Consider the following 13,802-nt stretch of genomic DNA (forward strand, 5'->3'; position numbering starts at 1 on the left):
CTTATTTTGAACTCAACACAGGGAAATCAAGTCCACATATTACTATTTCCAAGTTCTATTCCTGGCTCTGACACAACCTAATATGTGACCATAGCTAAGACTTTCTAGCCAAGACTCAGTTTTCTCATTTACAAAAAATGAGGAAACTCGACTAGACATAAACATATATTCTGTAATTCTAAATTCAGGTCCTTAAAGGTATTAGTGTTTAGATATCTGCACTGTCACTTATGTGGACAATCTCTTCAAATATCTCATTCCCCAGTCCAGTTTAAAAATGTTTGAGGGCAAAGACTATGTCTCATTTTTTATTTCCTGCATAGTTCTTACACAATGAACTCTTTAAAAATGCTTTGAGTGAAAAAAATGCTTATAAATCTTCATATTTAGATATACCTTTCTGTGAGTAGATTTATAAAAGTATAAGAGATATAGTTAATAATTAATATAATGATAGCTAACATTTATGTAGCACTTATTATGTGCCAGGCACTTTGCTAAGCTCTTTACAATGATTATTTTAATTAATCTTCACAACAACTTTGCTGTGGGATAGATGGAGTAGGTGCTATTATTATACCCATTTCACAGATGAGGAAACTGAGGCAAACAGAGTTTAAGTCAGGGTCACACACCTAGTGTCTGAAGCTGAATTTTAACTCGGGTCTTTCTGACTCTAGGCCTGGCTATATCCAGTGAGCCACTTAGCCACTGCCACCCCTAAATATATATTATATCTTGAAAATTCTCATCAATACTAAAAATAGCCACGTTAGCAGGAAAACAATTTGTACTGAACACAAAGAAATATAGTACCAATAAAAGTAGCAATGTTTTATACCTTATGAAACAAAGACAAACAAAACCCTGTGAAATCAGATAACCCACTACTCATTAAGAAATACAATTTCTCTATTAAAGTCAAGAGATACCATTCTAAACTTGTAATCAGTTACATGTTGATTTTTTTGTTTCTAACAAAATAGTGCTTTAATTATGATGCCAAACAATTTTTCAGGGCACGTGAAATTGACTATATTCAGCAACATGGGTCATATGAAAGGAGGCAATAATAAAAACCAAGAAACAACTAGAATTGATTACTCCAGAGAAGGATGAGGTTCTGGGAAATCAAGGAAGACAGTCTGAACGGTCTCAAGGAATTTAAAGTGTCACTCCTTCTTAGGCTCAATGATCTTGATGGCTATCCACAGGGAAGACAACGGTATAAGTAATGACAGGTTCCTGTCTTAAGGGGCCCTCTCAGTAAAATACTGCTTATAGCAGCAATCCTACAGCAGTGTCTTATATAAGTAATATTGAAGGGAGTTCAGCCTCTGGGATAGCTCTATCATGGATATGCCAACCTTTGCAATTTTCTCTAGATGGTGTTGTCAGGTTCTGAAGAGTGTTTGTAACAACAAATGGTTTCTTTTACAGGGTATGAACAAATTACTACTGGACTATCCCACGGCCAGAGCTACCATGTCAGTCTTTGCAAACAAAGCAAATCATAAAATTGCCTTCATGTGTTATAACCAGACACACTTTATTTAGTGAATGATCACATCTGCAAATGCAAGACTTGCTTCCTTTTGTTTGGTTTTCAATGTATAAAAAATTTTAAACTGTAAAAATTATTGTTTCCCTCAAAAAATTAATATCTACAGTACAATCATGACAAAATTTTCCAGACTATGAATGGTATCATTATCATTTGTCACAGTAAAGATATCGGTTTAACCTTTTTGTTTAAGAGAAGAAGTAGTTATAAAATTATTAATTTTTTTGCATAGGTTTTATGAAAACTGAAATAAGTGACTATCATGATATTCCCAAAGAATCTTCATTACTAAAATGAAACATGTTTTTTTCCCACCTATTTCACTACCACTGCCTCCATCCTGAATGCTCCACAGAATAATACTACTATCTGAGGCAACAGCCACCATTTTATCTTTGTCTCCATGTGGACCTCCAACCACTTTTGCATTCAAAGCCACTCGTTCAATAGTCCAATCCAAAAAGGGACTTGTAAACACCTGCTGCCATCCAGAAGATTCTTTGATTCTGTGAAAAAAAAAAAGAACCAAAACAAACTGGATTTAGGTTCAATTTTACAATCTAGACTGTTGTAATTTTACCAACTTAAAATCTCACTGAATATCTTTTTTTACAACTAGAACTTACTGTATGAATATTATGTAACACAAAATTTAGATTATGACCTGTTTCAAAATGCTCTAGATGTATTCTGAATTTTTTTTAAAAAAGATAAAGCTCTTATTTCTTCAACATAATCATATTATCTTAAATGTTAAATACAAAATAAAAACAAAAACCCTATTTATGATCACTGCCTCTTCAGATAAAAATATGATAATACAGTGCTATGGTTAGGCCTAAATCTACAAAAACCAGAATTTGGGGAATTAGAACTGAATCTTACAACTGACCCTACTGTGCCCTGGTATAACAGGTACTATGATTCTCTATTAATCAGCCTCAGAGGGAATGATCTGGTGCAGCATAGAAGTTACAATATCTAAGCACAGTAGTTTAAGTAAAGGATGGCATTTCAGTTTTAAAATCCTGGCTTCTGAATATTTAAACCAAATCCTTATGGAGTTATTCACAGTAATACCAGAAGCTTTATCAGAGTTCTAATTTATGCTTAAAGATGTAAATTCCTACATCTAATTCACATAAAATATATAACTAACCCCTTTATAATGATTTTCTTTACTACCTTAATTTACCAATTTCCAAATGACAAGGACTCTGCCTAATTTTTTAGAAAAACTTTATATATTTGGTCCCTACTAATTTATAACAACTGACAGGAGGGCTGGGTTGAACTTTATCTTTGTAAGATCTATAGGAATAAGGGTTGCTAAAACAAATGATAAAAGCAAAATTACAAAGAAATATTCATTTTAAGGACTTCTACAAATATATGCATACACATATGCTATTTGCTAATTATATCCATTATAACAGGTTGACTGATAATATCTAATATGTAACATTGTTAACCTTAAAATGTCACAGATACACAAAAACAATAAAATTGCCGTTTAAAATTAGTTTCCTCAAAATTAGTGAAGCTTAACTTTACCAGAATCCTTACTTTTCCCTATGGGCAGTACCAGAACCTGGAAAACATATCTTTGCACTGCAAAGCCTACAGTTTCCAACTTATTCCACTAGATGGTTCCCCTGTGTTGGTAAAGAAGAAGCTGACCAATTCCTAGATGTGTGTGTCTTTAAAACTGGAAAGAGACCTTAGAGATCACCTAATTCAAGTCCCTAACTTTGAAGAAGGCAACAATGAAGTCCAAAGGAGTCAAGTGATTTGCCCCAAACACATGAAGAATCAGAGAGAGAGCTGACAGTGCTATTTCTACTGTACCCAACTAGGGACTAAAATAAGGAATGCACAGATGAAGTTGGAAAAAATAAAAATGAAGTTATCTGAAGGTATAATAAGGCAAGCATATCATTTGCCATGATTTGGGAGATGTAAACATGAAGAAAAAAATATTTGTGTTTGGAAGGATACACATAAAGTGGATTTTTTAAAAATAAATTCTGTTATAATAAGTTAACAGAGAAATGGACTCAAACACAAGCACTAAACAAACAAAAGTGTGAGTATGTGTATAATGTCGAAGTACATAGTGGACAATATGAATATGACACTGTATATCATAGCAAATAAGTCATCTAATAATATAGTTTGAGTTCAGTTTTTAACAGAAAAATCATGCAATGACCCAGATTCACCATTTATGTAGAATATTATTTCATTATAGCATCTCAGAACCTCTGGGCTAGAGGTTCTATCTATCCATCCAATTGGAAGTCCCCTCTAGAATAGCACCAACAACTAGTCATCCAGGTTCTACCTGACCTTCAGAGAAAGGTGAATATAACATTTTTGAGGCAGTCTCATCTTCTTACTTTAAAAGGTCACCTAATTATTAGGAAGTTATTCACTACACTGAGTCTCAGCAATTTCTACCCTGACCATAATGAGTAGAAATAATCAAATCCCTTCTTTAGATATGATTTATACAGAGAGAGAGAGAATGATATGCAATTCAGAGTTCTGTCTCTCCATACGCCAGTGAAGTTACTACTCAAGAAAAGAAGTCAGTAACATTTAACAATATTCTGAGATTCAAGATAGCACTAGCTAGCTATGTTTACTATTCATCCACCAGGGATAGAAAAGGCTGTATTGAAAGTAAAGGGTTTTACAGACTTTGTGATAAGGCTGATCAGAAGACATACCCCTTTTATCTTGCAATGATTCCCATGAATTTTATTTAGGTAAATTTCAACTGAATACAAATTTTAAAGGTATATGTTTGTTTAAACCTGAAAGGAATAAAAAAGATCATGTTATATTGTAAGAAGTCTGAAATTTATGAAAAAATAGTTGCACATTTTATAATTTGTTTTCAAATTTAAGGCTTATAAAATTCAAAAATCAAAAAAAATATTTCTCCTAAACTAACTCTCTCCCTTTTCCCCTCCCAAAGTTAGCTTTCAATGGTGTTTTTCTGCTCTCATCTTCCAACTTAAAATAAGAAGGCTCTGATAATCAGCCATTCACACCTGCTGACTGAGAACTCAAACTTACCTATTTCAATTAAGAATTTGTGGAGGTTTTTTCAGTTCTTCATTTCCAGCTATATGAGGGAAAGGCTTTCTGATCTACCAAAAGAAATGTCGAACACTGACAAACCAAAAACCACACCGGACACATTAAGCGTATTTGCTAGCCTTGGAAGTAAACTTGATTTGCTCACTCGCTCTCTCTCGCTCTCGCTCTCTCTCTCTCTCTCTCTCTCTCTCTCTCTCTCTCTCTCTCTCTCTCTTCTATCTTCATGCAGGAGGTAGGGTAGAAATAAGGCTAATGGGATGGTACAGGTGAACAAACAAAAACAGAATATGTATTTTATCATTATCAAAATGCTCCCCTAGTTCAGCTGGCTGAAATTATTAGAGGTCAAGGGTCCCTTATCAACATCGTGGACTTGAAGATATGGGTTCCAATCCTGCATATGAAATGTGACATCAGCAAATCACTTAAATGCTTTGAACCTTAGTTTCTCACCAGTAAAATTAGAATGACAATAATGCTATTATAGTTCCTACATCACAGGACTGAGAGTCTCAAATGAAATAATATAGGGAAACTGTTATTCAAACTTTAAATTTCTATGCAGGAGAGGATTCTGGGAAGATGATGGAATAAGACAGGAAATACTCCCACAAACAAGACAAAATACTGCCTCAAAGTGAGTGTAGAGGCAGAAATAAAAATCAGGGTAAAGCAGTTGTTCTCCTAAGACAACCTGAGAGGACCTCAGGAAAGACTGGACCCTTACAGGCCCTTTGAAATGCTAACACCTCTAGGTAGACTCCATTGAATCAACAAACAACAAGCCCTGGGGGCAGCTGGGTTTTGGGAACTTTCACCTCACCAGACAGTGTGAGGGTTGGACAGCTGAGCAGAGGAAGGCTGAAGGACCAGGAACGGCTGTGCTGATCAGATGGCGTTTGGACTGCAGCCGTGGGCAAGGAGAAGCAAGCATTGTGGAAGCAAAGGGTCAGGGATCTTGCTGCCTAGAGAACTGCAAAAGAGCAGAGTCCTTGATTTTGGTTCCAGGGTAGAGGAGAGAACTGAAGTTTACAGCCACAGAGAACAATGGGAGCCCTAGCTGTGGCTCAGAGGCAGAGAGAAGTGCCCAAACTCAGGCTCCTAGACATAGCTCAGAAAACAACAGTAAGAAAAATCTGAAGCCTGAGGCAGCATCCTCTACAACTCAGGGCTAGAAGCTGACTATAATAAGCTGCTAAAAAAAGTAATGAGTAAGCAAAGGAGAAAGAACCTGAGAATAGATAGCTACTATGAGGACAGAGAAGATCTGGGTTCATAATCAGAAGAAGATAGTGAAGTTCAAAAAGTCACTCTTACTTCAAAGAAAAACGTCAAATGGTCACAAGCCCAAAAAGAGTTCTTGGAAGAACTTAAAAAGGACTTCAAACACCAAGTGAGAAAGTTTGCAGAAAAATTAGAAAAAAAAATAAGAGCAATGCAAGAAAATCAAGAAACTTATTAAAAGTCAACCAACTGGAAAAAGAATTTCAAAAACCTAAGGGAAAAAATAACAATCAAATAACAAAATAACATAACAAATATATATTTATATAAATTTATTTATTTTAATTTTGTTATTTATATAAACAAATGATAATAAAATAATAAAAATAAAAAATAACAGCTATATTGTTCTAAGAACAATTTGAAAGACTAAGTCATTTTGAGTATGATAAATACCTAAATCAACTACAAATGACCCATGAAGGAAAATGCTATCCACATCCAGAGAAATTGATAAATAGAAACATGTTTAGTAGTTTTACCTAAAATAAATATTAGCATCTAATGGTAGCCTTCTCTCGTGAGGGGTGACAAGGGAGGGGGAAAAAATAATAAGTACCCAGAAGAGAACAAAAGTAAATTTAGAAGAAAGCACAGAAAAGCAGCATAGATTTGAAAATGATGTCTAGCATGTATTACATAGTTTTTCAAAAAAGTAAACAGTGTGAAATGGAAATTCATGGTTTATACTGAATACTCTTCTTATGTTGTACTACATACATGGAAATGTTGGGTTTTTGTCTTTTTGTATTTAAGCTCAAAATGAATAAATATAAAAATTTTTAAAAGCATCTATGCAAAATATTCCTCTACTTCTTCCTTACAGATCTTTGTTCCTTCTCCCTCACTACTTTTATAACCTCAGTCTATCACCCTTGATTTCTTTTTTCCTATTGACCACCTATTCAATATGTAATATATATTCAATATATAATAATTTATATTCATTTGGTATTACATAATTTCAGTTTAGTAACTGATGAGTTTTCCTAATTACTTTTTATTTAGTATTCAATGTCATTTATCTTATCAGAACCTTCATTTATAAAGACTGTTTTATCCTGAGTGTTAAAAGAGATATTATAATAACCTTCTAAGCAAGGAAGATGAATTTCTCACAAAAACCAAAGACAGCTTTCTCTTTAGATCTGAAAAATGGAAACTTCTAAATAGAAATTTTCCAAAATATAATTCTACAAGAATGCTTTGCTTCAAATAACGAAATAAGTCAAAGTATCCTTTCCACACTTTCAATGCTCCGCAAACAGCACAACCCACAAAACTGTCTCCAAAGGAAAAATTCGAATTTAATTATCACTAAAATAAAAACGTAAGGCCAGAAATGGTTTTATGAATGATTCTAAACAAATATGAAATGACTGTCAATCAAAATGAAGCTTTTTAGTAAAAAATATAACTAGGTTTTCCTGAAATACAATTTATATAGGAAGCATTTTTTTCTTACTTCTCATTTTTGAAAACTTTAAACATACTAACACAATCTTTAACTTAAAATTCCATGGTGAAATTAGTCTATGGTGAAGTTAAATCTAACTGAATTTTATGGTGAAAACGGTTATATTCTTCATTTTGCTGGTGAGTAAGAAAAAAAACCAGGGCTACAATTTAACCTACTGATTTTGTTTAACTTTAAAGTTCTAACACACAGGACACTGAATTGCCAAGTTAACATTTTAATAAAAATTGAAAGGACAATTTCAGAGCAAACACAGTATCTCCAAAGTACATAAACCAACTACATAGCTCATGCCTCTTTTAAATTCAAATAATTTAATTAAATATTTAATAAGCAACTCCTATGTGCTAAATCCCAATAAATTCAATGCACATGCTTCCTAGGAAAGGTGAAAATGATATAAACTAGATGACTGTTAAGAAAAATCCCTTTATGTCATGTATCATATGTGCTGTTAACACGACACTTAAAATCCACTACACAGGTTGTTTTCTTGTCTTGTGCCAGTCACTCCTAAACCGTAAAATTAATTTGACATCTTGACCATCAAAACTAATAAATTCAAAATTATACAATCGAAGTTAAATAAACAGGCCTAAATCACTCTGGACAGAAAAAACATGGGGACACAATAATAATTCTTGCTGCGACAGTTCAACACACTAACTTTAAATGACAGAGTTATAGACGGATTAAATAAAACTGAAGGGAACTATCAAGGAATTTTATATCTGGCATGTATATGCCATATTATGTACACTAATAAGAGAAACTTGAGTTATCTTTTAGTATTATAAATTTAAGAATTCTATCTTACAACCAACAAGCAGGAATACTACTGGAAAAAAAAAGAATTATATCAAACTTGAAATTATGGCTATAAATGAAACTAAAAGACAAAATTATGTTATAGCTCAAGATAATGGTGATTAATTTGATGAATGATTTTTCTTGGAAAGGTAAAGATTTTTTTTGGTGGATGTTATAGCTAAAGGTAACAGACGACTCACAAATTTTCTTTAGGAAAGGAAAATAAAGAAGTAGGTGAGTATGGTTTTATTGTGTATACAAAAGGTATAAGAAGCCTTTCATGGAACATCTGCTCTCTTCCTAATGCCATTTTCATGATACGTATTTCCAAAGAGGTCACAATGAACATAGTTACAGCTTACGCACCACTATACATTACAGATTAAAAGTCAAAGAAAAATGCTACAAGAACTTAACAATATTTTCCAAATTAAATCAATGCATGTTGGTAATGGGTGACTTCAATGCAAAAATGGGCATGAACAAGGACAGAGAAAATACATATTAGAAAATATGGTTCAGAGGTAAGGAATCAGAAAGGTCGAGGACTTTTACACTGACCAGAAGCCTCACTTCAGTATTTTCTTGAAGAAATGAAAAAGATAAACATTATAAATACCAAAAAGCATCATAAAAATGAAAATTATTCTAGGCCGACAAGAAGCAATTTGTTACTGATGTGAGAGTCACTCCTGAATCAACAGTGTACTATAAATATTATGTCCACTTTCTTTTAGAAAAGAGTAAGAAAGTGCTTTTGAATGTGAAATCAATGCAATTTTAACAAGGAATTATTCATTACTTACGGGAGTCATCACCCCCCACCTTGTCAGAGTAAACATTAAAATTAATACAAAACTAGAAGGAAAATGAGAAAAAGATGGCATGTACAAAATAAAACAATTCTAGCCTGTCCTATTTAATAATATTAATATAGAAGCTTAAATAAATTGATTGTCGTTAACAAAGGGAAAGAAAAGCTAAATACCACCTCTACCATTCTATTTGAATGTCTTTGTCAAGACAAAGAAAGATGGCTGCCTAGGGTAATTTCAGTGTAGAATATAAACTCATTTATAAAAACCTTATTTAAAAAAAATAAGATGGTGGAAAACTATTAAGAGTATTACCTTATAAAATAGCAATGAACAATTAAAAGAAAAACAGGTTTCAAGAAAACTTGGAGATAAACCTAATTACATAAAGTCATCCCAAGATCATTTAAGGGTGAAATATGGAAGAATATAAATCATTGAAAAGATCTGCCTATCTTTTAAAAACAAACTCTTTTCACCACTCAGACACTGGATCCACACTATATTTTGACTCTAACATCACAAAACTAGAAGAACTTACAGAGGAAGTAAAACCGGATTGAAAGAAAATAAAACAAAACAAAAAGAGGGGAAACATTTGGACTGAGCCAGGCATATACAAAGTAAGTTTATGGTGAAGGCAGAACAATTATGAAAGATTTGAGGGATCAATTTTCAAAGTATTTAAAGGAACAAAAAATATCAAAAGTACAACAAAAACCTCAAATTCTATTATTACCCCCCCTCCGTAAAAGGGGACATTAAACGTCAAAAACTCCTACCCTAAATACCCCCTTTCCCATCCATAAAAAAATTTTATGAGAATAAGCTAGGGGCAGCTAGGTGGCACAGGGAACAGAGAACCAGCCCTGGAGTCAGGAGGATCTGAGTTCAAATGCGGCCTCAGACACATAACACTTACTAGCTGTGTGACTCTGGGCAAGTCACTCAACCCTAACTGCCACACACACACACACACACACACACACACACACACACACACACAAAGAATAAGCTACATTCGTTTAGGCCATCAGAAAGGAACAAGCAGGCCTTAACAAATGATATTGAACAAAAGACTACATCTTTACCACAACTGGCTGAAATTCTTTTTAAAAAATGCAAGATTCTACTGATCTTGTTTTTTATTTTATTTTTGTGTTACTATAAAAAAGTTATTTTACCAAGTAGGGCAAAATATTCCCTTAAAGGCTCTCCTCCCACACATTTCCCTATGCATAAATCAAAATTATATCACATTCCCTGAAAGACAAAACAGTAGATGTAAGATTGTTCAAAAACCCTCTGAACAATAAAATCAAATGAGGCATAAAACTGGGAGACACGCTTGCCAAAGATGTCCATCACTTCATGGAGAAGATATCCATCAAAGAGACCAAGCTGAAAAGATACTTACTTTCCACATCAAGTTGTATCTGTAAATGACATTGTGCTGACTGCAGCATAAGGCTGCCCTAGTGCTCCTAGGTATGTTCTCTCTCTACTCTCCTTCTCTGTGATCTCACTGGCTCTCACAGGTTCAACGTCATTTCAGTGTAAAAGTCTACTAGATCTATAACCTCCTGAGCTCCAGTCCCAAATCACCAACCTATAGAATAACTAGAATGCCTCTATCTAGGCATTTCAGACTCAACATATACAAAGAGAACTCTCTGCTCTTTTTAACTTTCCTATTAATTCCTATGTTGATTACACAGCAAGAAATGAGGGGGATCACAGCCTCATTTCCCATTCACATCCTCATGATGTCAAGAGAATTCATGGACAGTTGCTAGCATGTTTGATGAACTTTGTGATTAACTGAATGGAGGATGTGGGGGAGTGGAGGGATGTATAATAGTTATATAGGATGGGAAGGCATAAATGAGTTATCATCTGCATCTATAGGTTACAATCTATAGAACCTTCTATCAGTAAGACTCCAGAACTGACTAGTAATAAGAATATATCATCCTTGGAAACTGCCAATTTCTTTCCATAACCCCAATCCTCTGCCTAATATGCAAACCCTTTTTAATACTACTATTCTTTTGGTAAAATTACATGTCTGAATCAGGGAACACCACAAGCTCTAAATACTAAAGTTGAAGATCACCCAAATGAGAATGGTATGTGATGGGAGCAAGCAAAATGTAATACATTATAAAGATTTTCATAAGTTGTGTAAAGGATATTATCAAAGAAATATACGACTAAAAAACAAGGTGGATAAGTTATATACCAAGAATGAGGGGGATCACAACCTCATTTCCTTTTCACATCCTCATGATGTCAAGAGAATTCATGGACAGCTGCCAGCATGTTGGATGGACTTTATGACTGAGTGGAGGATGTGGGGGAGTGGAGGGATGTACAATAGTTACATAGGATGGGAAGGCATAAATGGGTGTTCATCTGTATCTACTGTAAAACCGAAGGATTACAAATACGTTAAATCAGAAAACAGAAAGAAAATCTATATTCCACCTATCAGAAAACACAAAAATAAACAGGGAACACATGAACAGAGACTAAAGGAATCTATTTCTCCAACTGAAAGTATAAAAGACCACCTTTATTGGAAAAAAACATACAAACACATATCATACCTGTAACAAACAGCAAAATGGGCATATGCAGCTACAATCCAGTTGTGATGGCCAGCTACTATCAGCACCTTTCGTGGATCCACAGGAAATCCTGTTAACCAGGTTAAAAGAAAATTAGTATGCATTCTAGTACAAGAAAAGTGGGGAGTGGAAGCCTAGGGAAAAACAAAGTGAAAAGCAGGAGACAAAAACAGAAAAAGATCAAAAGAATTTAGTTCAGAAGGACATATTTGACAAAAAAAGGTAAAAAGGAAAACAGAATCACACATTGCCTTCAAGACAACAATAATTTCTGAAACAGAACTATTTTAAAAATTCAAACGATACCCATTTCTTGATAATCATATCAAAATATATTTTATATTCTAAAGATTCCAGAGAAATAAAAATATCACAAATACCATTTTGAAAGAACACAAAAGCGATTCCAACTTAAATGAGATGTTCTATCTAAGTTTTATTCTATCGAGTATCTATTATAGAGGACAAAGTGACAAAGTTTTTAAGGTGTTGTAAAACATAACAAACGCCAAAGTAGACACAAGAAAGAAGTGCTCTGTCAGTAGTCAATTAAAAAAAAGGCATTTTGTCTTACCTCTATTCCAATATTTCTAAAACTGTCTGCAACAGTAGCTGTGCTCAAGAAAGCACCCCCAACCCATTTCCCCATCATTAGAAATTACTGCTCACCCAGTCTAACTGCCTCTTCTCCAGTTCTAGAGAGAATGGGCTGGGCCCCATTTCCACGAGCTGACTGACCTTCTGAAGAATTCTGTCCTATTCTAGAATCAGCAGAAGGTCTAGGAGTATTGTTTATTTTGCGACTAGGAATGCCTATTAAAAAAAGAAAAAGAAAAAGGAAGAGGGTAGGTGTGAATGTTATTCAATGACTGAAGTTACTCAGAATAAAAGATTCATAACATTAGGAAAAATATCTTTAATTTAGTAAAATACAAATTTTACTCTAAGAAACATAAATCTTAATATCAACTTTGTTAGTCACAAATAATTTCATTACTATCAAAAGCAATTAAAGATAAAATACTGTCAAACTCCAAGGACAGGAAAACACAGGAAAATGACTGAAGCAGTTAGTGATCAAAATACAATAAATGGAAATAGAGATTGTTAAAAATCCCAGGGAACCAGTTAAACATTGTTCAAATTGTTACAAATGATGTTAGCTCAAATGATGAACTCGAGGAATGTCAATGCAAGTTCAAAGCCAACTCTATTGTAAAATTAATCATTCTCCATGTTACTATTCTAAGATCTAAGTGGGAGGTAGAGTGCAGATTTCTTAAGAGGCCTAAGAGTCTCAGGTTTGGGTTCTAATCCTGGCTCTGCCATTGTGTGGGGGACCCTGAGCTAGTAGTCACTTCTCTGAACCCATTTTCTCCGCAAAAAGAGAATTTCAGACTAGTTACCTTATGTTTACTGACAAAAATGTGGACAAATCAAAGTCAAAATTAAAGGAACAATACCTGGTGGAGGCAAGTAGCCATGAAAAAGGACACTGCCACATGACGAACGCTCCAGTTCTTCACATAAGAGAAGTCTTCTTACTAGAAGTATCATAAGCAAACTGTCAAGTGTAAGTAAAAGCAAAAAAGAAAAACAATACTTCATTTTTATTTTCTAGTCAGCAAAAGAATAAGGAAAAAGAGAAGAAAACTGTGTGTAGTGAATATAGCTGTGCCAAAATTTCCTTACTACTCTGGAGAAATTTTTAAAAACAAGCATTAAGTTTTCCAGTGAAACTTAAGGTTTATACAAACATGAAATACAAAGCAAAAAACCATGGACCAAATTACAACCACATAGTTTATTTAATAGGGGAACATACCTAATGGAGTAATTCCATAAAATTCAGCTTCATGTCTGAGAACATTAATACTCACTCCCCTACAAAGAAATAATAAAAATAAAGTCCCTTTACTATCGATACTTGGCTTTCTACTTCACAGGAAAAAAGAAAATGATTTTTATAATAAGAGTTCTAGATCCAAAAGATATCGGAAGAGCTATCATTTCTCAAGCTTATCTTCATCCTTTGTAATTTGGAAAACTATTTGTAAAGTTCTACTCTTAAAATAACCACTTAAAAAGTCTCACTTATGTAAATGAACTGAATA

The 13,802-nt window shown here is 33.8% G+C and overlaps 1 protein-coding gene across 2 annotated transcripts in view; it reads right to left on the minus strand.

The window, feature by feature from the left end:
• KCTD3 (potassium channel tetramerization domain containing 3) overlaps positions 1 to 13,802 on the minus strand; it is a 61,943-nt gene that overhangs the window by 29,494 nt on the left and 18,647 nt on the right. For both annotated transcript variants that reach the window (XM_020982271.2, XM_020982270.2), the window contains exons 5-9: positions 13,514 to 13,572; positions 13,152 to 13,232; positions 12,358 to 12,501; positions 11,668 to 11,758; positions 1,880 to 2,070 (exon numbers count right to left, since the gene is read on the minus strand). In XM_020982271.2, coding sequence (XP_020837930.1) covers positions 1,880 to 2,070; positions 11,668 to 11,758; positions 12,358 to 12,501; positions 13,152 to 13,232; positions 13,514 to 13,572 — 566 coding nt within the window. The remainder of the gene's footprint in view (positions 1 to 1,879; positions 2,071 to 11,667; positions 11,759 to 12,357; positions 12,502 to 13,151; positions 13,233 to 13,513; positions 13,573 to 13,802) is intronic.

This window comes from Phascolarctos cinereus, unplaced genomic scaffold (assembly GCF_003287225.1).
Source record: "Phascolarctos cinereus isolate Bilbo 61053 unplaced genomic scaffold, phaCin_HiC Scaffold_5;HRSCAF=322, whole genome shotgun sequence".
NCBI classification, from domain to species: domain Eukaryota; kingdom Metazoa; phylum Chordata; class Mammalia; order Diprotodontia; family Phascolarctidae; genus Phascolarctos; species Phascolarctos cinereus.